This window comes from Tachypleus tridentatus, chromosome 10 (genome assembly GCF_004210375.1).
Source record: "Tachypleus tridentatus isolate NWPU-2018 chromosome 10, ASM421037v1, whole genome shotgun sequence".
NCBI lineage: Eukaryota > Metazoa > Arthropoda > Merostomata > Xiphosura > Limulidae > Tachypleus > Tachypleus tridentatus.
The window spans coordinates 38,237,572-38,263,137 of NC_134834.1; the positions used below are offsets into that span (position 1 = coordinate 38,237,572).

General features: G+C 30.7%; 1 protein-coding gene across 3 annotated transcripts in view; it reads left to right on the forward strand.

Moving 5' to 3' along the window:
• Positions 1-24,759, forward strand: part of LOC143229081 (TATA box-binding protein-associated factor RNA polymerase I subunit B-like) — a 55,429-nt gene extending 30,670 nt beyond the window's left edge. For 2 of the 3 annotated variants that reach the window (XM_076460867.1, XM_076460866.1), the window contains 6 exons: positions 7,423-7,555; positions 16,689-16,869; positions 19,805-19,857; positions 21,886-21,976; positions 22,205-22,305; positions 23,462-24,759. In XM_076460867.1, the coding sequence (XP_076316982.1) occupies positions 7,423-7,555; positions 16,689-16,869; positions 19,805-19,857; positions 21,886-21,976; positions 22,205-22,305; positions 23,462-24,339 (1,437 nt within the window). In that variant the 3' untranslated portion in view covers positions 24,340-24,759. The remainder of the gene's footprint in view (positions 1-7,422; positions 7,556-16,688; positions 16,870-19,804; positions 19,858-21,885; positions 21,977-22,204; positions 22,306-23,461) is intronic. The other variant, XM_076460868.1, reaches the window with a different exon arrangement.
• Positions 24,760-25,566: the final 807 nt, after the last annotated feature.

The window sequence follows — 25,566 nt, forward strand, 5'->3', positions numbered from 1 at the left end:
TTATTTCAGCTTTTAAGTCCAATTACAGAAAAGAGTTAATCAAGTCCATGGTAGAAGAAGACAAGAGCGTCCTCGAATTTCTCAAGAAGGTATGGGTTAAGCAAGCGCTCTATTTATCAGAGACAGCGTGGCAAGCGGTAAAGGCAGAATCGATCCAGAAGTGTTGGAACAAGGCCCTAGGGGTCCATTCACTGAAGGCAACAGAGAAGAAGACTCAGATGATGATGAAGAAGAATTCCTTGGTTTCACCCCAGCAGAAGTGAAAGAAGCAGAGCAGAAGTTAATGAAAGCTGTCAACTCAACTGTTCCCATCCAAGAAATTCTGTCAGCGTGGTTCTCCATTGATGATGATGTATGAGTAGCTTCCTCAATTTTAGCAGAAGAGACCATGAGCGAAAATGAAGAAGAAGATCCTGTCTCAGTACCTCCAACAAGAACTGCAGATGAAGCCATCAAAGGACTTGAGGTAGCCCTAGAGTACTACGAGCATGAGGGAGACAAGCTGAAAACACTACAACTAAAGTCCATGATTAGAAACGCCAAGAAGAGGGCAATAATGAGCAAGAAGCAAGCCACAATAACGTCATACTTTACCAAGAAATAAATTGTATTTGAACTATATTATCTGTATTTGTAATTTTTTAAAATTAATAAATTGAATAAAATTTTTGTGATAATAATGTAAAAAGTGGATAAAAATTTAATGTGGTTTCGTATATATTCGTAAGAAATTTAAATGTAATAACTCGGCACTTGTTAAAACAGCATTTGTCAATTGTATCTGAATAGTCTATACATTAATATTATAATGATCACGCAATGGCTCGGATGAGGCTCCTCGGCGGAGCTGTTGGTGACTTTGGCTTTTCAGTCACAAAGGTTTAAGCCGCGGTTAAGCAGGTTGACCCCCCAAATACTGCGGCTTAATGGCGCTCCACTGTATGTGAAAAAATTTGGAAGCTAAATCTAGTTAGTAAATCAAAACATTAAAAATCTTCAATCTCCACTAGTATGAGAATTGTGGCATTTTCTCTCTAGTGGAAATGTCCCATTCTTCACACCGTCAGGTCTAATAACCTGAGGGAAGTTACAGCTACATTGTCTAACAACTAGAAACTGAAACCAACACGATATAAGATATCAATTTCCAAGAAACTTATAAAAAACCGAATTTAAAGTCTTCAGTCATCTTTAATTTATATACTACCTCTCTCAGAAGTACATAATTTAGTGTAATACTGTCAAATTCAGGCAAAGAAAAATTGTTATACTTTTCAACCTTATTTGTTACTGAGCCTTAAACTAGAAAATCAGATGCACTTTTGAAGCCCACTTATCACATTCTCTCTTTTACTAATTGCCAATATGCCTTTTTGGTGGTTAATGTATTCTCATTGGTAACAAATAAAAAGATAAAGTTTTAATCTATAATATGATATATAATGTAACACTTCTTTCTGTACAGATAATTTTCTATTTAGCTTCCAGTTGAAACTATTCCCATGCAAACATACCATCAGACTTAGCTCAATTTTAAAGTTTTTATTACATAGCTAGAAAGCCAAAAAATTTATGATATCAACAACACACAATGTTCTATTATTGTGTTATTATCTTGTGTTATTAAGTGCATTACTTAATTAAATAAAACAAATTTAGTGCAGGAGTATGATTAGTATTTAAAACAAGTAGGCTTAACTTTCATGGACATTCAGCAGCAAAAATGTATAAAGTCCAGAAATTTTTAAAGGTTAGATTAGGTAAGATAATGAAAATAATAACAAAAATTCTTCATGGGGTAAGATCTTGAGCAACTCATGCATTACATAGTTGATACAGTAGTATAAACTGCACATTGGATGAATGATTTTCAGTTTGTGTGATGGGATAATTAGTTAGATATGGTTCAAAGAGCAGTAAAACTTTAGTATTGTAAATTACTGTATACTGTTACAAACTTTAAGCTATCTAGGATAAACAGTAGCAGTTTTTTGTTACAATTTGCATCCATCCTTGAAAGAATAGAGGGTAATTTTGATTTTACTTCCTCATTTTTTTATGGTTGTTATGAGGTCAGTGAAATTGACCAACTTCATACAGACTTATAGAAAATAACACAAAGTTTGACATTTATTTAAGAGGTTTTAGGGATTATGCAACTGAAATTTAGAACTTTTCAAGTGAAGAAAAACATTTTCTATCTTAATATGAAAGTTGCTTTTCATTTGGAGCAGTCAACACACTATTTTCATGTAATTACAGACATAATTTTGGTAAAAATGCTTAATTGAAGGTTCTGATATTTTGTCTTCAAATTACATAATCTTTACCAAATGCTTGCCAAACATCATAAAGTAAAATTAAATGTTTATTAAACTAAGGTATACAGCTTGCGTGAATATTTCTTGATGGTTGGCATACCTAATCTCTTGACTGAGAATTTATGGTTAGTGGTCTGTTGCTGGTTGTCCATTGTCCCTCCTGCCTTGATGGATTACAACAAGCATATGATCTCAAACTGATCAGTAGTGTTCATACTATAATTTTTAACACTTTCTGTATTTTTGTAGAGTTTTTCAAGATTTTAGAAAATATAAGTCTTGACAAAAAATCAGAATGTTTAAGTATTTTTACTAAAAATTTTTCCATGAATGTGTTGAATCAGAACTTGATTGCTTCAAATGCAAAGTGATTTTAAATTTATTTTGAAAAATATTTTTCTCCCTTTGAAAATTACCATGTTTCATTTGAGTAACATCTTAAACCTCATAAGTAAATATCAAATACTAATTTTTAGTATATCTGTATATTTTATCTGTTGTTTTCTCTGCCCTATCTCTATATGCAATCAGTCAATTTGACCAAATTTGTAACCAACATAAAGTAATGTGAATAGAATGTGTAGTGTTCTGTCTTTTCCAGTATTGTCCTTGAAATTCTAAAGTACTTCTGAGAGTTTCTGTTTCTAACCTTTTCACATCTGCTATCTGTATATTATGGTTAGTGGCTAAAGTAGAAACCAGCTGAACCTAAAGAATCAATCATTGCTCCTGCCATTAGATTGTTCACATTACAATGTTTATAGCAAAAAAAGCATGTACAGCACAGTAAACTAATTTTCTTCACATAATTTATCATAACATTGGCAGCATGAATACAGTGAAAGAGAATTTATTGGCTTGTTTATAGTAGAGTGGTTGCAACAAGAATTGCCTAAAATAATAACAATGTAAGAAAATGTTTGTGATATGTGTGTGCAAAGTTTGGGCCAATACAATAAAGTTGGTAGGTACTTGGTTATTTATTATCTTCTTGAATTGGTCAAAATTTAGTGGTATAGGTGTACAAAGTGTCTGTGAACATGTATATATAAATTATTATTACTTACTCATAAATGCTTGATTTGTTGTTATTTTTCTTAAGACGTAAAACAATATTTATATGTAGCAAAACTAATTTTAATACTTCAAATGATATACAATTGAGTTTTGCTCCCATGTCATTAAGCCTCATTTATTCTCTCAAGTTGAGGAGGAAGACATTAATTTTTATAAACTATATATATATATATATATGTAATTTTCAGTTATTTTTCTTAAAGCGTAGAATATAAATAGAAAATATATAAAAAACAATTTCTAGTGCTTATGATGTTATGAAATTGATTTTCTCTCACATATTCTTCTTGCTTATTCTTTCAAGTGAGAGGGAAGAAAAATTGATTTTTGTAGATTTCAAAGATGCATTTTAGAAAAAAAAACAGTTGTTAAACTATGTTGGGACCCACAAAATTGTTGTAATTTATTTCGTTTTTTTTAACTGAGTTTTGTGGGACTCAAAAATTTAATTTCTATTCAGAGCAATGACTTAGTCAACAGACCTCAACATTTCCACTGTAACTCCAGCTTTCTCCTTCAAATAATTTACAAGTTACATTCAGATTTACGTAGTTTGGAATGTGCTCTTTCAGTTGGTTCTAAACATATACCTAAGAGATGTAGATGTGAGTAGACAAGAGGTTTCAATATAATGGTGTAATAGGAAAGGTTTGACCAGTATATTTATATATCAGCAAGTCATAAGTTGGGAGGCTCTTATGTTATATTCTAGCTTGTTAGTGACAGAAACTTGAGTTTCTAATTCATTAACTACATGCTGTATGGTAGATGTAACACAATATTAACTGGCCAAAAAGACAAGAGGACATGCAATTTATTCATAAGGTGGCTGGTATGGGTATTAAAATTTTATTGAAAATAATGTACAAAACAACATTTCAAACTTCTTAGGTCATCTTTGGGTTAACAAAGAGAATTTGCAAGTGACTGTTGCAGTTCATATGTCTTAGGGATGAGAATGTAAATGGATACGAGGTTGTACGGGGCATTGTAGTTAGATGTTAGGTTATTAATTAATATAGATATAAGGGTATTTCTTTATAGCACCAATATATTGGGAATGTATGGTATGCAATAGTGTAAAGTTTTGGGTGATTTTTCTGTGGATTTCTGTTTTGAATTGTGTATTGGTTCTTGTGATCTTGAGTTTGAGAAATGCTATTTGATTAGTTTTTTTCCTATTCACAGGTGAACGTAATGGTGGGGTGTATAGAGTTAATGTAGTTGAAAAAACTGTGTTTTGTAGATATGAATCCAACAATTGTATCATCAACATATCTGTATCAATGTAGTGATGGGTGGACAGTTGAATTTATCACTTGAGCTTCAATCTGTGTCATGAAAATGTTGGCTTGAACTGGTAACACGGGGATTCACCATACTTTAACCATTTATTTGTAAGTAGCAGGAGAACATGTAATGTTATACACAATGAAAGGATGCTTAGCAGTTTATTTTTAACATTTTGTTGAATTAAGAAATTAAAAGGCATATTAAACTTTGAATTATGAATCTTTTAATACTAATTTTGTTGCCACAAATTCATAAAAATAATGTAACATATACCCTTTTAACTAACTGTAACTTTAAGGCTTTAACATTAAGCCAAAATAACCAGTCTTGTAACCATGAAATTATACATACCATAACTGAATGTATTTATCATATATTCATGAAATTTATCAGGCATTTAATAAAAATCACAAATCTTTTATTAAAAAGAAATAGATTTTTTACTTAAATACTTAAATATTTATAAATGAATATATGAAGCTTTTATAGAGTGAAAAGTAATTTTCATGCCCAGAATAAGAATATACTTTTTATTTTAGTTTTCCAACTTGTTTTGAGTAAAATTTTGTATTTTATTTCTTGTTCTCTCTACCTTAACACTAACTGCATCAGCCTCTGTCAATTTGACCAATCTTGTAACCACTGCGTAACAAAAAAAAATATGCAGTAGATCTAAATTGTACTTTTTTTTCTAGTTTGATTCCATATTTTAGCATATAAATGCACACTACTTTTTATAGCTAAAGCTAAAAGCTTTTTTCATTTAGTCTTGTTTCTTTACAATTGCATTTACACCCTTTTAGGATATGCAGATAGCTTTTATTACACAGAAAGCCTTGCAACACACACTCATGCTGCTAGTGTCTTTTGTTCACTTAAGTGCTTTTTTATCTAACCCAATAAATATCTGGATTTTTACATTTTAATTTCTTTTATAAAAATAATTAAAAAGTATACATGAAAAGCAAATATTTATTGCTTTTATCTTAAATTTGTCTCTCTTGAACTTTTGTATTTGTACAATAGAAGTTTATGTGAAACTAGGCCTGTATCTAAATAATAATAGTGTGGTCTCAGAAAAGTTTTTTCTTTAAATTCTAATAACCCAATAGTAAATGCAAGAGAAAATTGATATTTTTTCTAAAGGGGTTTTACTTGAAGGGGTGTGACAAGTAACCTTTAATTGATTACTTATATATTTATATAGTAAGAAGCATTGTTGCTATCAATTAAAAGTTTAGCCTGGAAGTATGTATAGTACAGCTGTTAAATTACATGGAAAGTTAAGCAGTCATATAGGGGTAGAAGGAAATCTCAAGTGGTAAATTAGGAACAAAGAAGTGTCATGTGAAGATGGAGAATTTATTTGAGTATTTCCTTTTGAAAGTAAGAAGCCAAATGTTTAAAATATTAAAATTTATTATTAACTGTAGCTTGATACTAAGTTTATTGATATACTATTGTAGTAAAGTTTAATTAAATTTTGAATATAATTTATGAAAAAGGTGGCGATGTGCACACTTTGATCAACCCATATTCTAAGGATTTAACAAGCTCTGAATTTTGGGGCTATCTGTTGGCTAAAAGAGTGCCTTTAAGTATCTACTGTTCAGCCTAATAAGTGTAGTCCAAGAGTTCATGGTGAGCATTTTTCTTGAAGTGTATAAGCTCAGAAATTGAGATGATTATGCACAGATTTTTTTTGTAGCTTTGCAAAATCTTTTGAAATTAAAAGGACATTTAATAGAGAATATACCTTCACCTTACAGTATTGGTCATATTTGGCTATAGAAAATATGAACATGTATTTGTATGTCCACCATTATCTGAAAACTTGGCAGGACAGTGAGGCTAGTATTCTACCTACATCCACTGAATTTCATCAAACTTCTATTATTTTTTGAATGGGTTATAGGCCAAAAATAGTGTGAAAAATCAGTTCCCATATAAACAGATAGTGATTTTTTTGGATTTTCATGACACTGATCCTCCAAGCACTAATTTTTAAGTTGGGTCGAAATCCAAATATATAATAACTTTCATCCAAATCTATTCATCCCTTTTGGAGAAATCTTTCTGACAAATGCACACAGGTAAAAACATAACTTCCATTCTTCTTAGGGTGATGGAGGTAACAAACAGTCATTACCCTGAAAGGGGCTAAAGGCTGCTTGAATAGTTCCCCTGTTTTAACCACTTATATCATTATACAGTAATGTGTTCTCTGTAATTCATTCAGTAGAGATGAAAATGATGTTATATAAGGGATGCTTAACATTGCAATTTGTACTGCTATATTGTCAGAGAAAAATATGAATGCCATGAATTATGAGAATAATTATGTACTTTGTTGGCTACAGTATGAAATATGAACTTCAAAAGAAATAAATAAAAATGTTGATACGTGTCTGATATAGCATAATAAACAAGAAAAGGACTTTGGTTTATTTGCAATTCCATATTAATATTAATTGTGTTACGATGATAACACAAAGCTTACAGCATGTATGGCTGTTTACCACTTGACTGTGTGTATTAAAGAATATGTGCATGAATATGCTTAATTTTCTATTTTGAAAAACAAAAATGTAGTTTTCTCATTACTTATTTAACTATATATTCCAGTTCCATGTTGTAATTATAAATGTTTTGTCCCAAAGTTGTAAACTTACCTATTATTTTGCTTCTTCATATTTAATGGCTACAAATCTTAAAAATAATTTTCTTTCAGAATTTTTTGCCATCCATTGACCACATCTATAGAATAACAGGCAAACTTGCTTTATTCCTGGGAGTATATAAACTTCCACCTTATCCCATAATGCCTCTGGTTTCTCGATTTGTGATGGATCTTAATTTACCAGGTAATCTGATATTGATGTAATACAAAAGGAGATGAAACTTGTGCTACAACCAGTTAAACACTGTAGATTTTATGACTAAGATATTCCATGATTTGCTTAATGCCATAATTTCTTTAACAAAATGTATATTGTCCATATAAATACTTAGTGTTTATATAAGAAAAAGTATTATTTCTAGCAGAAGAGTAAAATATGTATTGTTTGTAATTACTGAGTGCATCAATTTCTTTATCAAAACTAATAAACTAAGTAAGCACAACAGTCTTCATATGAAAATCTATGCCATTATTACTGAGATGTTGCTAATACTTTAACAAAACCTATTCTATGATTACAGGAGTACTGCTGATTCCATAATGAAACTGTACTTTGTCTCCCTAATATTGCAGTGTGTTGTGGTAAGAACTGTAAAATAGTATAAAAGAACTTATACCCTGACCAACTGAATACCACTGTCTCTCTAGTAAAGCCTATATGTTATGACTGGCTGAATATTACAGGTTCCATTAACAATCTGGTAGACACCACAGTTCCTCTGGAAAACATATTTCTTGCTGAGGTGGATGCTGATAATATACTGATTGTTACCACTTAAGCACTCCCAAGTTTCATAAAGCATGTACTTTGATCATTGTAATAATTCAGATTCAAAAGCAAAACTGATACCACATTGAGATAAACACTAAAGACTCCATAATAAAATCTTTTTGCCATGATTAGTTGAATATTGCAAATGCTATAATGAAATGTACTTTTATGATAATCTAATACTTCAGTTTGTATAAAAAAACAAAAAAAAACTGCCATATAGATATTTATGGAAATAGAGAGGAAAAATAATATTAAAAGTATTTATTTATCATTTGGAAATGAACAACATCAGAATAAAGTTACATATTGATAATTTACATTGTGTTTGGTTGGTATATAATCACAGCTTTTTAAAGTGCGTAGAGGTGCAGGTAGTAATTTTATGACCCATTGTAGTAATGTGATCAGTCCTGGCTCTCAGGACTGAATAAATAAGTAAGTAATATGTAGAAATCAGGGATTTGACTGTTCAAGAATGCTTCATTTAAAGCATAGTAAAAGACTTTCTGCTTCATTAGAATATGATATTATGAAATGATACCTTGTTAGCAAAATGGGCCAGTGAAACAACTGTGGGTAGGTCTGCATTGAGTCTTGATATATATGTCCAGTCATGACTGTGGTTTGAATGCTTGATTCACAATCTGTAGGTCATCTGTTCAAATCCTATTACTTTTTATCCATGAGGATGCTATAATGTGATGGTAGGTTTAATCATTTGATTAAAGTATCCCAAAAGTTGGTAGTAGGCTGGACTGACTAGGTGCCTTCCTTCTAGTTTATCACTTTTAAGTCAGGAATGGCTTTTGTAGATATACCCCAAGCACTTCTGGAAGAAATTCAGTAAATAAACAAACACAGCTTAATATGTTTGTTCTTGAAGGTACGAGGATATTCTGCCAGTAAGTGGATATCCATTTTTAATGTTGGCCATTGTTGTCCACTAGATTTGCAATAATTTGTTAAGAAAGTTGGTGTTTGGAAGATATATAATAAATTATTTGTTTTACTTTTGATAACACTCAAAATTGAGCTTTGATAAAGTAGCATTGGCATATTTTAGGTCTACAGAACCATGATGTAATCTTTACATTTTCATATTTTATGTATAACTACCACAATTTCAAATTGTTAAAATTCCATTTAAATTGCTTTCCTGATTTCACAGAACTTCATATTTGAGTAAGGATTTTTCATACAAAAACTTTATTGAAAATTTACACATCAATTTAAAGATGGAAAAAACTAAAATATGGCAAAGGTTATGGAATAACATGATGAAGTGATGGTAGGAAAGTTCATAGTTTGGTTACAATGAATTCACTTCAACCTGTTCTTCTTTCTTGGTCATCAAATATGGTTTGAAAGGACTCCACCTTCTTTTCAGCTAAATTATCCTTGTGGCTATAATGAATGTTTTGCTTTGAAGGAAGTTAATCTCACTTTACATCAGTCAGACTGGATGAGATCCATTACAGAATTCTGTACTGTTACTTTCCTTGCTCTATAGTTATTTATAACTGAGTTTGGTAAAAGTATCAGTTTCCATATTTATGGTATTGGTATCTTAATATCTCCTTAAAAGATCATCAAATTCCTTCTAATTATATTTGTATTGTTTTAACAAACTATGTAAAGTTCTGAAGAAAATGGTTAATACTCACCTTGTTTGTCTCATTAAACCAAACAACCATTTTTTTAATCCCTAGTATGGTTTCCACAGACATTGGCCAACTGTGAATGCCTGATTTGACTATAATCTCAGTCAGGTAAGCCTTTTACAAGGAGGAACATATTTTTTTTTTGTTCTTGAGAAGGCTTATGGTAAGTTATAGGACCTCCTTTCATATGGATTATGTGGTCATTTATTTATTGTTATCTGTGATATTTTTACAGAGTGGTCATTTCAGGACTGTGTGTAATCAAGACTCTCAGTCCTTCCCATAGAAGTTTAGAGTACCTCAAGACTGTATCTTGAGTGTCATACTTTTTAATATTAAAATCAGTGCCAGTGCTGAACATCTTTCTTTCACAGTTTTAAAGAGCTTCCATGTTGATGACTTTCAGATTTCCTGTTGGTCATTCATATGACGTGAACTGAGCATAGCTCTAAACTTCTCTCAACAAGTTGTGTGAGTGGTCTACTCCAAATTAAATTTTATTCATCTAAAAATCAAATGCATAAATGTTTTGTTACAAGGAGGTATTGCAGTCTGATCCTAAGCTCCAATTTTGAGGTTCAAAAGTTTTTGTCATGGCTGAGACAAAGTTCTTAAAACTTCTCTTTAACAATAAGGTGAATTTTATTTATCACACAAAGTATGTTAAATTAAGCATAAGTAGGGTGTTGAATATCCTATATTCCACCTCATGGAAATAGAGTTTGTGTTCAAGGCTCAAAATCTATTGCATCCATGTTGATTTAAACCAGATTACTAGTCTTTAATGGTCAGTGATTCAGGCTGAGATTCTGCACTGAAGGTCTTTAACACTTTGCACCATCATGGGCTTTGACTTTGCATGTGGTCTGTCAACAGTTCTCTTATCCAGAGCTTGTGCATTGAGTTATATGAACAACCACTTCACCTCAGTTATTGTAAACTGCCTTGCAATATGTTGCAAAGCTTCAGTCATTGCAATAACAGCTTACCTGGTAGTGTGTTGCTATGCCTCAGTGGGCACTACTTTTTGGAAATAAACAATCTGGTATTCCAGTTTTGATCTTAGTATTCAAGCAAAGTTAATGTCATTACTGTACAGCTCATCCTGCTGTGGTCTGTTACCATTTTTTTCAGCAGTCTTTCATCAGATGATTTGAAAAGAAGTTGGATACTTTTTATTCTAAGTACTGCCTTGGCTTTTAAAAACATGTTTTGAACCATTCTCCCTTTCCTCTTTTAACAGATGGCTTGAAATTAGATGATTCTTTGAACTATTTCATAGTCTTCTGCATTTCTGTTGTAGGTCATAGGATCCCCTCAACAGATTGTATGTCCACTGCTTAATTGTATGCAATTTCACTTGCTCTACACAGAACCCATGTAATACACTAATTATTCCATCAATACTAACGTAGTTAACTCTTTAAAACCACTGGAATCACTTAATTACTGGCTTACTTTCATAGTCATGTACCTCGACCAACTGAATGCTACACAAGACTTGTACCATGATAATCCAAGTATTACTGCAATTTGTATAAATGTATACTGTGACTAGCTGAATACCATTAGACTTGTATTATGACAGTGCAATTATTGAGGTTTGTGTAATAAAATTTGTACCATGACCAGGTGAGTAGCATAGCTTTCAATTATGTATGTAAGGATAAATTTTTCTGAAGTGTTTTTGTTATTTATATTCCCCATTTTGTAAGTGTTGTTCTTGTTTTTTGCTGACAGATAAATGAATCTTTGGTCTTTGATCTAGCTGGCAAACTGGACTCCTCAGTCCATCTTTTGCAATAAAAATGTATAAAGGTGGGATTACAAGTAACAGCTACATTGGATAAACAACTTTTTTGTCTTCTTTTCTGACCAAATATAAACTTACTATTGGAGAGCCTAACTTACAGATCTCAAACATGGTAATTTAAAAAAAAAAGTTATAATAGTATCTAAACCAAACAGAATTTTTTGTATTGTTTATGACAATATTTTAACTCATTATTGGAAAGTGAAACTCAGATATAATACCTTTTCACAGAACAAATAGCTATTATTTCAAGCTACTGCTGAAGAAATGTCATAAGTTTTGAACAAAACTTCCACCTATACACATATCAACATGGGCTGTTCCAGCTTATGATGTAATAATTTTCAGATACAACTCCCATTTGTAGTAAAACCCATTAGCAGTAACATTTCAACAAAGGCTCATTTTTTCTTTTGGTACTTCCCAGTTTTGAAGTCTGATCTTCAGAATTACAGAATTTGTGCTTATTATTTTGAACTTTTGTTTCCATTCATAGTGTAGTCTTTCTTCCCCTTGTTTTTTTATTAGAAAAAAAACAAACCAAATTTTAAATATTTGAGTTAGACCTTTGATTATCATGTTTCTGACGTCTCCTGAGGTTCTGATATTCTTCAGGAGAACAAATCCACTGCAGTGGTGACAGGAGGCATTCTGACAGTCCATGATTTTGCTATCATTGTCTAACAAGTGGCTGATTCTATTATGATTTTGAATCCTGAACTCCTACATTGGTTATTTCAGCTGAGTTGGTTTAATCTTTAAATGAATTTGACCACCTGTTTTTACTTCGGGATCTCTCTTTTTTTTGAAAAAAAAAACAAACAGTTCCACTTTATTTTTTTCACATCTTTGATTGTACAGGTATGTATTTTTAATTTCTCTTTCTCCAATTGTTTTCAACTAAATGTCAGGCTACCTTAAAATTCTAATTCATTTACTTGAATTTCATCTTTCTACTTGGGGTGCTCCTCATCTTTGCTACTTACTGCTTTTTTAGAAGCTTTTTATAATGACCCTTTTAGTTTTACTGAGAAAACTTACACATACCCATTTTCCATCTTGGTGTCAATTTTCTTCTGTCTTTGTATTGCAATTAACATAGTTTTGTTTCTGGGATGTACTTTGTTAAGGTGTCTTAACTCTCCCAACCTCACCTTGAGTGTGTCAGTTTGACAACCATTCTCTTATTTTTTGCTTCTTTCTTTATTTTTTTTGGGCCAAGAAACCCAACAAGGTATACAGCTTTATGTGGTCACCATCTCTCCTGCTCCTCATTTTGTTACTGTCTGATGCCACTCCATTTTCTCTGAGGGTTAGTGATTGTAGGTTTTGGAAGTGAATTGTTTCAGAAGCTGCTCCTCAGTTTCAGTTTGATGGGTGCTCAGCTTTCTTACTTTCTATACCTGTTGACCTTTGCTGCAGACATATTGGGTTTCACTGGTGCTTTCTCATGGTGTTTTTCTTGTCGTTCTACCCTCCCATCCAACTAGAAATGCTATTGACAAATTTCTTGATTTCATTCTTAGATTTTACTTTCATGTTTTTGTCATTCCCATTGAAATGAGAAATTGGCAACCTGTCATAAATTTTCCCAGTTGAACCAGCTTTGGTTAAAGTCTCCCAGTGGTTCAGCTGTAAATCTGAAGGCTTGTAACACTATAAAGCAGGTTTTGATACCCATGGTGCACACAGTACAGGTAGATCATTATATGTAACTTTGTGTGCTTAACAGCAAACAAAATCCTTTGTTCAAAATGGATGATATTCTCACCCTATATGAGTACTCTACCTGTTTGTTCACCTTTCTTCCACTTCTTTTGATTTGCCCACAATGGTTGAATATAATATTCTCAGTCCTTCCCTTCAAGGTGTCTGTGATGCAATGAATTTGATGAGATTTTACTTTGATGTTTCATTCCATAATTCTGTTGTTTCACTATCTTATTAATGATTGGTCTCATCCAACATGGCATCCACTGTTGTGACTTCCTTTCTATTTTGGAGATGGTCATATTTTGGGTATTTAGTTCAGTTCTCTAATTAAGTCTTGATCCTCACCCAATAATTTTTTTCATGTGAAGTTTCTTCACAATTCATATATGGAGTGGGCTGAGCCTTTTCCTCTGTCTTTGAGAGATGGAACTTCTAATACAAAGACTTTCATGTTTTGTTATTTTCTCTTTTTTTTTGAAGGATTTGTCTCCTTATTTTTTTTGGCACTCTTTTTTTGACTTCCTTGCTTCCTTCAATCCATTTTTCCCAATTAGTGCAGTATATCCAGAAACCCATTGTATTTTCTTCTGCATTACCTTTCTCTTATTCATTTCTCATTTTCATGGTGGTTCACTGGATCTCACATAACCTGAGCATTCATTCCTCTCCACCTTGCCCAAGCACATATTTATTTGGAGCTTTTTTCAGTGGCTAAGCACTAATTTTGATATCTTATAATGCTCAAATATTTGGGTTTCCAAATGAGTTATGGAAGCAGCACATATGGCCTGTGTATAGCTTTGTGTTTGATAACAATCAAGTGTAGAAATAAAATCTGTTAACCAATGCCTTACTGTATGGGTATGGTGCAATTCTAGATGACTACTTCATTTCAAGAGTCTGGTCCCTAGGGAGGTTGCTTCTTTTTTCACCATCTTCCAGATTTTGTCTGCTCAATGAGCTTGTTGTCATCTTTTGACTTGTCTGTTTGATATTTTTGTCATGATCCATTCAGGAATTTTATCTACTTTCTTTCATCCACAAGCATAAAGGTATTTGCTCTCAGGGCTTTTGCTTTCCTTGTACACCTTCTCTTTTGTGACCACAAATACCACATTTGTTATTGGCTTATAATGTCTCCATTAACTAAGACCCTGGTGGCAGTTAAACTGTTTTGATCCTTTTCACAGAGTGGCCTTCCAGCTTCTGGTGTTTTCAGTAGACTTGCTCTGGGGGTCTTTTCATTTCTGACTACTCTCAAGACCTTGTTTAAACTTTTTTGGCCTCCAACTCCAAACTTTGTAGAACTGATAATTGGATACTCTGAATCAGGATTGATTCAGTCTCATTTTATATGCCTCTCTCCTTCTTTGACCCCTCTTTTACACTGTTGTGGATTACAAAAAGATTTTGTACATGTCTTCTATCTTTCATCTCTTCTCTGGCCATTTTAAATTTCTTTCTATAGTTCACACATACCCCTTCTAAGCCTTTTTCTTCAGTTGTTCTCCTCATTGAGTTCTTCATCCAAACTGGAAACTCTGTTTAGTTCTCTAGTTTCTTACATTTCCTGTTCAAACCATTTATCATCTATTCCTTGTGCCTTCTTTCTTTAGAAATGTATTTTTTGTTCTTTCTTGCAAGTGACGTTTCTCTGGCACTTTTGTTGTAGATGGCTCTTGCATTCTTATCATGGGAATAGAGCTGGAAAATTAGTAGCATTTACTAATTAATTAATTGAGGGCCAAATTAATTGGCAATGGAGTACATTTGATTAGCAGTTGGTGTTCATAAAACTGTGCTATATACAAACAACAACAAAAGAAAATACTGAATAGATGTAAGGCTGGCAGTACCTGCTGTCAACTTTGTTTTATGTTTGTAATACCATGACTTGGGTAGCACCTTAATAATTACTTAATTACGTGTAATTGATTATTAGTCCCTTGATTAATCAGCTAGAAAATATAGCACTAATCATCTATCTCTAGATATGTATTTTATTTGGTCTCTTCACTGATTTTATATTATCACACAGATATACACAGTGTTACAAAGTAATTTTAACACTTGCCACATCAACCAGCTCAGCATCTTTATATGGATCAATAGTTATTCTGGAAAGGTTTGGGATGTTTTGATTGGACAAAAAAAAAGACATTTGGTACACTTTTAGAGGTCTAGATCACTGGATCACACCCAAGACCATGAGAGTCATCATAGACAAGTTAATTTATAAAGTAAAAAAACTTAGCAATGAAACGTGCTTGAAATGATCTAGATGGGTGAGTGAACACTATGATTGAAAGGTAGTGATTAAGATAAAGCATGGGTCCAGGTAGGTTGAGATAAGAACTTATTCAAATATATATCCCAGTTGATTTGACACACTAGCTGAATTGGGGATTTGTTAGGTGATTACTGCATTGTTAATGAAACATCAGGGGGGGGGGGTAGTATCATTAACCTTAAAAAATCATATATAAGAAATTGTGATGTTAGAAAAACATGTAGGTTCAAGAAGTCTTGATAGAAGTGAAGTAGAAATAAGAAATCATTAGTTTTTATATTGTGTGAAATTGATGACACAGTAAAGCCAAATGGTGCAGTCTTGAAGTTAAAAGCAGGTGTATGATGTGTTATAAGGAGATTTTACAGCAGTTTACAGATTAAAAAATGTCATTTCTGTAATAAAGAGTAAATATAAGAAGGATGATGTAATGTCCAGTATGGTACCACCATATCATAATCCATGTAGATTTCATCATGTCATACATTAATTATTTTTTTTAATTTTATTATTATTATTTATTTTATTTTTTTTAATTTTTATTATTTTTGGTTTTAGTAACTTGTGCTGAGCTTCATTCATTGAGATCTATAAAAATATCTGAATCACCAGTTTCTGGAATGACATCTGTTGACCATCCTAGACTCAGTACTAAAAGATATTGGACTGGGTCGAGTAGTGGCTGTTAAAAGTTTCATACAAAATTAGTTTAAAATAACTCAAAAGATAGTCATTCTTCTTGAAATTTTAAAGTTAACATGAGATTGTGCTGATATGATTTTTTTTTTCAATGATATTGTATAGAATATTATAAATCTGTTAAATGTTTTGAGTGTCTGCTTGTTGTTTTCAGTTGCAAAGCTTGTAAATATATTCAATATTTCATGAAGAAACATTTTTTTCTTAAGTGTTCAGGTCAAAGTGTTGCTGATTGAAAACAGAAATTTTGCACAAAGAAACTGCATTGTTTGTAACTGCTGGATCAAAGAGGAAATGGTTATATAATATACATTAAGAATTTACACTTTCTTTAAAGTCTGAGCACTTTATTTCATATTTTTACAGCTGAACTTGTTGCCCTTGTTCAAAAACTAGCTGAGAAAACTGGAGAAACATCCATACAGTGGAAATTTCAAGCAGTTATTCCTGGAAGGATCTCTCCTATGTATAGTCCTGAGAGCCGAGCCATTAGTTTAATTCTTGTTACCCTGAAGCTACTATTTGGACTAGATGGAAAAACAGAGGAGTGAGAGGAATATTTTGATGATTTTGCAATTTAACAAAAATTCTAAATTCTTATAATTTTACTTGTTGTGTTAAGCTGAAAAAGTTATCTTGAATCTTGTAGTGATATCAGATTTACAACTTTTAAAACATAATGATTTTCATTTAAGATGTGTTTCAAACCATAACAAAATAAACTGTATCTTTGTGATTTTCAGTTGACAGTACATCTTAACAAGAAACAAAATGAGGGATTCAGCTGTAGAAATAAGGATTTTATCTTAAAATAGCATTATCTTATGCAACTTTTTAAATAATTTGGTAATTGTTGAAACAGTGACTGTGATATTTGTGATGCAGAGTCCTGTGATTGCAGTGTTATTTAAAGCCCCCAGTAAAGTAGTTCTTGATATACTTAGACTTACTCTACTTTTAGCATATTTTACTTATAATGTAATTAATGTTAATGTTTATATCTGTTACACTAAAGATGAATCATATTATATTCAAAATTATATTATATTCTAAAATGAGAATTATTAGTCAAATCTTAAAAACTTAGTTTTGAAATTAATACAGTTTAAAATTGGCATTTTTAATTTGTAGTAAATACATAAAAAACTATCAATTTGTCATGATATCTTGGTTCCAGTACCAATTGATATGCAACTTGCACAGAATAATGGTACTTTCTGCTATGACAAATAAGTTCTTTTTTTTAAATTCTTTTAGCAGTGTATACATATAAATTGGATGATGCTCTATGTGGTTGATAGAGATCATACTTAATGTTGCTGGTGCACAGAAATCATACTCATTGTCTGAAATTCCTTATGTTTGGTTGGTTGTAAGGGAGACACTTTGATGCAACATAACAAAGTTTTGTCCAATCAGAACCCTCAGCTTACAACTCTATAATATCCTGCTTGTTTTACTCACAGCACATTTTAATTTTAAAAATGCCTAAATTAAAGTATACCTCTTCAGCTCAGCAAGCTAACAAAGCCAGAACTAGAAAAATAGTTAATAGAGAATACCAGAATGGCCAAGTATACATAAAAAGTGTTTTTGTGAAACATTAGGAATAGGATAGTCATTCTCATACATATTCTGTTACTAAATCAGAATTAATTTTCAGCAAATGTATTCATAAAATATTAGATAAATATTTTTGAAGAAAAGTTTATTTTCCATCGTATGATTGGCATTCAGCTTGTACAATGAAATAAGCTGTTTGTAGTTGTCACACCTATTTTTTGTGACCAGTTTTATTTTCAGATGAATCATACTTTCCATAATTTTTTTTTAATTTTACACCTGGAATGTTTGCAACTGAAACAGATAAATTAGAATTATAAAATATTAGTTACTTTTTTAACTTTAATTAATATTTGAACAAATTCACAGTGTACATGAAAAGCCTGAAATTATTTTACACAATTTCTGAAACTGATTAACACTTTGAACATAACAAGATATAGAAATAATTTTTTTAGATTTAAAGTATGTTTGATGTTATATTTGAGGTATCATTATGTTGTGACGTAAATTTAAAATACATTTTAATGGCAAAATATCATTAGGGGCAACAGTTTGCACTATTTTTCAGTTTTTAAGAAAATTTTAGATTCAAATAAAAATCAAGTCTTAAATTAGCTCTAAAAATGATATAAGAAGTTACTGGAGTTTAGGTTACATATAATATTTTTTTGTGAAATAACATAATTAGTGTTGATTAAGTTTGCATTTTGAAGAACATAGAAACAATAACATACTTCTAAACCTTCATTTAGTGGTTAGGAAATGTTTTATGTTATGAACAATTGTTAGATTTAATTTACTCCTTTGTTTCTGGTGCTTACTTCATTAGAGTATCATATCTATCATTTGCCCAAATATTTCAACAGAGTATACTAACTAAAGCATAGAACTTTAGTACTAAAAAGTTAAGTTGAAATTAATAACTACATACTTTTGGTGAGTGATTTTGAAAACTACTTTTAAAAGATTTATAAATAGTAGTGTAGTAGCTAATAAAAGTAGGAACAATCTGCCATATATTTTTCCTTATTTTCATTTATGTAGGAAGTACAATACATAATCATTTTAGTACTTCACAGACATTGATAAGTTGCATTATAATTGTTTCATTAATATTTTTTGGGCTTTACATGAATTGTGTTTTGTTTTTATAAAAGTAAACAATTGATAAGTAAAAAGTACCTCATTGTTGTAAAACAGATAGGCAAAATAAATAATTCTTCAAACAATACATTCAAAAGGGTAACAAGTAAGATTTATCTGAACTATACTTGATGTGTATTTATTTACCCTGTTTTTTACAAATCATGTAAGAAATTATATTATCTAAAAAAATATGTATGCAAAATTGATTATTCTTGAAATGAAATTGTATTCATAATCATAATTAACATTTCATTTTCTACGTTATTTCCGTGTATGATTCCTCGCTGATTACAAACTATGAAGTTACCAATTAGATATCAAGGTATAGCTATGAACCAGTTCTGAGACACTGTATTCAAACAGTTGTTGATGTAGTGAAACTGTAAATAACACTCACTTTATTGACTAAGTTTTTGTACTTAGAATCTTCACAAAACAGTCATATAGTAAAGAATAAGCAAGATCAGTCTGATGATATATTTTAAGTTTAACTCATGGATTAGATTTTGATGCATCCAAATTTCATCATGTTTTAGAAGCCAAGATTTAGTACAACCAAAAATCACACAGTCAGCTATTACTATTATTATTATTATCATTTGTATAACTGCATATGGTATTATAATAAATTAAAACATAAGAAAACTATGGCATATTTCAAGTAGTTGGTTAATTGATATGCATATGTACGTATATATATGTATGTGTATGTGTGATTGTATATATGGTTTGTTATTATGAATTAATAAAATGACAGTTTACTAATACAGAAAACTTAGCAAGTATGGGAAAAAGCTGTCAGCAGCACTTCCACAAAATTCAGGCAAGTGATCTGTTGATTTTTGTTTAATGAAAAATGTACTGAAAGACAATAATTTATAAAATGCTTATAAGTGAAAGTGAAAAAGTAACTTGCTTCATCTGTAATGGAATTCATATATATATATATATATATATATATATATACACCATAAAGTTACCTGTTGCCATTCTCCAATTTTTTCCATATGTATTTAGTCTTATGTGTGCTCACTTGTACTTCATTCTGAAGTAATCTCTCCTTCTCTGTTTATATTTTTTAATGAGAATACTGTGTGAGGTAATAGATGCAAAACTAAAAGACTGTATTGTAACAAAATGAATAAGACAGATTTTAGAGAACTCTTGCAGCTGCAAAAACAGTGTGCAACAGGCTGACAGTGAATATGTTGATGTGACTGGCTGATCAAGTTTCAGTTTGATGGCTTCTCTATTTGAGGAATATAAATATCCATTAAATATCTGTATGAAACTGTTGGGTGATTTTCTTCATGAAACAGAATTCTATGTACAGTTCTTTCTTTCTTTGGGAAATAACAACAGCAATATACTCAGCTTGTTTTCATGTTTAAATATATATAACCTCTTACACTGGACATTTTTACATAAAGGAACAGTTATGTTGCCATACTTGATATGGTAAATGTATACACAAGAAAGTGCCACGTATTTATTCCAGAAGCAAAATTATAGTATGCATAAGTAGTAACCACTTGTCAAATCAATGATGGTGGTATTCAATTTATCCATATTTTGCCGATGGGCAAAATGATGCAGCAATTATCACATAATCCAAAATGGTAAAGAAATGTTCAAACCTGGATACAACTGCATTATGTGAAGTTTGTGGACAGAGGATTCAGGGGTCAGTTGAGTCTCCTTTGTGAACTACACATAAAACCCAGGTATCATTATTTAGAAGATATGTAGTCAGTATTCTATAAATGAACCAAGTTTTTCAATGTGTCAAAAAGTGATTTTGGTGATAGAAGCCATTTGTAGTCACTTACAGTAGTGAAAGCTATAGACACGATATTTTGCCAACTTGAACTTTTATGAAGTGTTTTATGAGAATTGTCAATGTTTTTGCAACTGTTAATGACCTCTCTTACTAAACACGGAAGTTGACTCTTCTAGTTCAGAACAACCTTGTGTACTCCATCAGACTGTAGGAACTGAAGGTTTTAGTATAAAAGAGGTCACTGTAAAATAAAGGGTTGGTTGGAAAAAGAAATTAATTTGAACTTTACACAGATGACTGAAGGAGATCTGCATTCATTGACCTTAGGAGCTTCCTAGTTCCCAGCTGAAGCAGAGGGTATCACACATACACATAAACATATCTCTTGTGTTTTTTCACCTTTATTTAACTACAACTAAAGGACATATGTGAGTGCAGCTTACGCGGTGATGCTTTTAATAACATTTTATAGAAACGTGATGTTCATCAGTGTGTCTTTTTGTTTTTTTAAGCCATGTGATATGGTCAGTAATTTCTGATGCTGAGCTCATCACTAATCTTCTTCACTTATAAGAACTTTATTAGTAATTAGTGTGAATGTCATAAATAGAAACTTTTTTTTTCCCCTAATTTAATGGATGTTGTTTTTTGAAGTCCAACTGTTTAGTTCAGAATCTGTTGATATTTTTTGCCTTTGGTATTGATTATATGGATAATATTCATGAAATGATTAATAATTATTTTTTGCAAGTATTCATAGCACATACAATTAAAACAAAAGTTAAGGAGTGATTTTATAAGTTATGTTCCCAAGGAAAATGGAACAAATAAAAATTTCTTATTCCTTTTTTTTTAATATAAATGTTTAAAATTAGCCAGTTTTTACTACTTTTATTATGTGATATCTCTAAGAAAACTGTATTTGTTTCATTCTTTTTAAAGAAATTGATAGAATTTTGAGATTCAAATGTAGAAACATATTTCTATTGCAAATAAAAAATTAGTGAATTGTAAATGTAGCAACTATTTTCATTGCTGTGGTCATTTTCCTTGTACACTGTTAATTTATAGGTATCAACTTATTTTTGTGGAATGTATGGGAAGAACATATAAAGATGGTTTTGGAATATTTAGAAATTAAGAATATGTCCTCTTTAAATCCGTAAGTATCTATTTTTGTAATTGTGGCTTGTTGCACATCAGCTAATATAACTGTAACTATTACAGAATGTGTTTTTGATAATTAAAGGTAATTTGAAAATTTACTGTTAATGCTTTTATATTTCAATAAAGTTAATAAAGGAAAGGACTCAATTTTGTATATGCAAATTGACCACTATTGTGATTAGATCTGTGTTAGAGAAAAATTTACTAAACTAACTTTTTGCAGGAATTCAAAACTGCCTTTAGATCTTGATGTGTTTAATTCATTCAATGAAGAGATTTTGCAAAAGCGCTACTCCAAAGAAAATATTTTGGGAAAAAATAAACGTAAGTGGAATGTATTATATGATCGTATTTCTGTATGTAAAATTACCATTACCTAATTTTACTTAAACAGTTTGAAAAATTTATTCTAATTTTAAAATTTTATTGTTGAAGTCTGTAAGATTGTTCCCTAAACCTTGTTTTTGTACTAGAATAATTATATTGAGCATTTCATTTTCATGTTATATGTTAAGTAACACTACATATAACATTCTGGTAAATATATCAGACACATTCATCACATTTAAACTGTTAAAGAATATATTATCTTTTAACATTTAGAAAAGTTATTTTCCATTAATTTATTTTATGGATTAACCAATTTTATATATCATCAATCTTAAAAGATTAATGTTTTAATTCAGCTGCTCATGGCATGACAAGCAATAAAGATCAGTTTTACCAACTTTAAACCACACACATTTTTTGCTGAAGTTTATTATAAATAAGGTTTTTTTGGATGAATATTAATACTGAGCTAATAATTTTTAATAAAGTGCAATAAGTTTTTGTATATCTCAAGACTAAAATTTTCACAGTTTGCTGTTAAAGAATGAAAATATTTTTAACTTTAGAAGAATCTTTGTATATGAATGTTCTAAATATAGAGTAAGTATGGCTTATGAAGAACAGTCTTGGGCAAATACTGTAATATGCCTGTAAAATATTTCATGTGATATATAAGGATTTGCAGTGAGTGCATTACCACTGATTTCTGAGAATGAAACTAGGAATGTGGTCACTCAGTGTTGCCACTAAGTTTTTGTTTACTTTATCCACAAAAAGTATTGAAATCTCATTTGCAATGGGATGTTTTAATTGAAGATGATCCTGGGGTGCTTATTATGATATGCTTATAATATTGCCTTTAATATAATGAAAACAATTAAGAAAAGTAAACTAGAGAAAAATCACTTGTTTTCATTCTGTTGTGAACATTTCATCACTCATTAAACATTAATTAAATGTACATGACACAAACTTTGATTTCTGTAATTATGGTGACATCTTACGGTTAGTGTAAGAAGAGGTGCTACTTTGATGTAAAATCTTTTACATTTTACTGTGATATTTGTCTACGTAATAATGCTTTTTACTATTTAAATTTATATAAAGCTTTATGCATAATTATACAAATGATTTATAAATATTTTTTTAGGAAAATTATCTAATCATGAAGTGCATGAAGTGATAAAGAACATTCTTTGTAAACTGACAATTCATATGAAGAAAACCCCACTGTGTCCATCAACTAGTTTTCCTTTGTCCAAAACCCTCTTGCACTATGCAACCCACTCAATGCATAATGTATCTAGCAGTTCTCATGTCTCTTATTTCAGTAAGCTCCTATATCGATTTTCTTCAACAACCCTTGTCTACTTAACTAACACTGCTAGCTTCCAAGATATAGTTTCATCAAGGATTACTACTACATGCACAACTGAAACAGTCTCCTGCGAAAGCAAAGAATTTCAACAAGCTTCTAATGGAGTTTGCATAACTTCTGAAACAATTCCAAATCCTTTTGATGAAACCCTAACAAAAGACAGCTCAAGAACATATAAAAATTTGAAAGGAAGGACTAGTCATAGTGAAGTACTTTTAGATTGTGATGACTTTACTTGTTCTCAGAATCATGTACATGACCAGTATTGGTCATGCTCATTTGATTATGATTTTGAACAGGAAGAACAGGAAAACACTCGGAATGGAAAAAATGCACTTAATAGTATGAAAACTGATTTGCCTTTAATTTCCAGTGAAACATTATTAGTTTTGATAAATAATTGGAGTAAAAAGATATCGAGGATTAAACCACACAAACGTTACTGGATAAAGCATTTTAATAACATAAGTATACAAGAGGTAGAAAAGCTTCCCAGTATTTTCTGCTGGCTTCTAAATTTATGTAGTTTTGTAACTGAAATGAGTAATTCTGAACTTTATAACCAAGTAGTTATTGTTGAAAAACTTTTAAGTTTACACAGCAAAGTGTCTAATAAAATCTCAAAGATTGAAAAATCTTTCTTAGATTAGATATATGTTAAAATACTGACCATGCATAAGACTTAATAGGTTATAAAACGTGAACTTATTATTATTGCCATATGTTTTGTAACTTCTTATAGGATATTTTGAAAGTTTAGTCAAACAGAACAAGAGTATAAAAAAGATTGAAGTTTAGGATTAGTAAAATTTCAAGAAGCATAAACATTTAAATTTTTTTATTTCACTTTCTGAATGAGTTGGTTAATATTGATCAGATAACAAAATTAGAGTTAAAATGATTCAGTATCCTAGGGCTTCCAAAATGTTTGCATTCCTTCACTGTGAACAAACTAAGAAAAAAATTGTTTTTCACTTTTCCCACTTTAATATTGTTGAAAAAGGCTCTGTCTTTAAGAAATATTTGAAGTATAAGATATTCATAAATAAAAAACTGTTCTTGCGATTCCATCTATTTGTCTAGTACTAATTATACACCTACATATTTATGATTATGCATTAATTTGTGTGTGCACTTCCTTGTATTTGAAATTATATTTTGATATTTAACCCTTTTACTAGAAACTGGTCAAAGGTTGCATGTCACAAAGTTTTCAATTTATTTTTAAAATTTAATTTAAAGAACTTTTCTATCATTTTAGGTCAGTAAAATTTGCATCATAACATAGTTTATAACTGAAATTTTATATATTATTTGTTTTAATATCTTAATTCAAAAAATATACAAGTACTAAATATATTTTTTGTGTGTTGTCATATGGCCTTTCTATTCCTCATTTTATATTTTATTATAAACACCATACAATTTCTATAGTGATCAATAAATTAAAAACTCAAATTTAGTACATTGAAAAGCTAGAATATTAAATTAAAAACTTTTTCACCTCTTTGATTTGCTGAAATATTAATATACAGTGGTCAACATTTACAGTGTATCATGTTTTTATATAATAGGTACACTAATGTTAATAAAGGCCAATTAAAAAAACGACATAGCTTGGAAGACCATTTTCTGTACATTGCCAGGTGCAAACTTTCTGCCTGTGTGACATTGATTAGATTCTGGCTTTGTTTTCTTGATCATTCCTTCAGAATGAATGTTCATGCAGTGAAATTTTGAGATCATTGTCTGCCAAAATTGGTCTAAGATTTTGCAGTGCAGAAAATGCCTTTTTTTTAGATCAAAGGAATCATTGTTCCCCTGCAGAACTTTAAAAAGGCTGTTGGGATGCTGCAAGGAGGCATGAATCAATACAA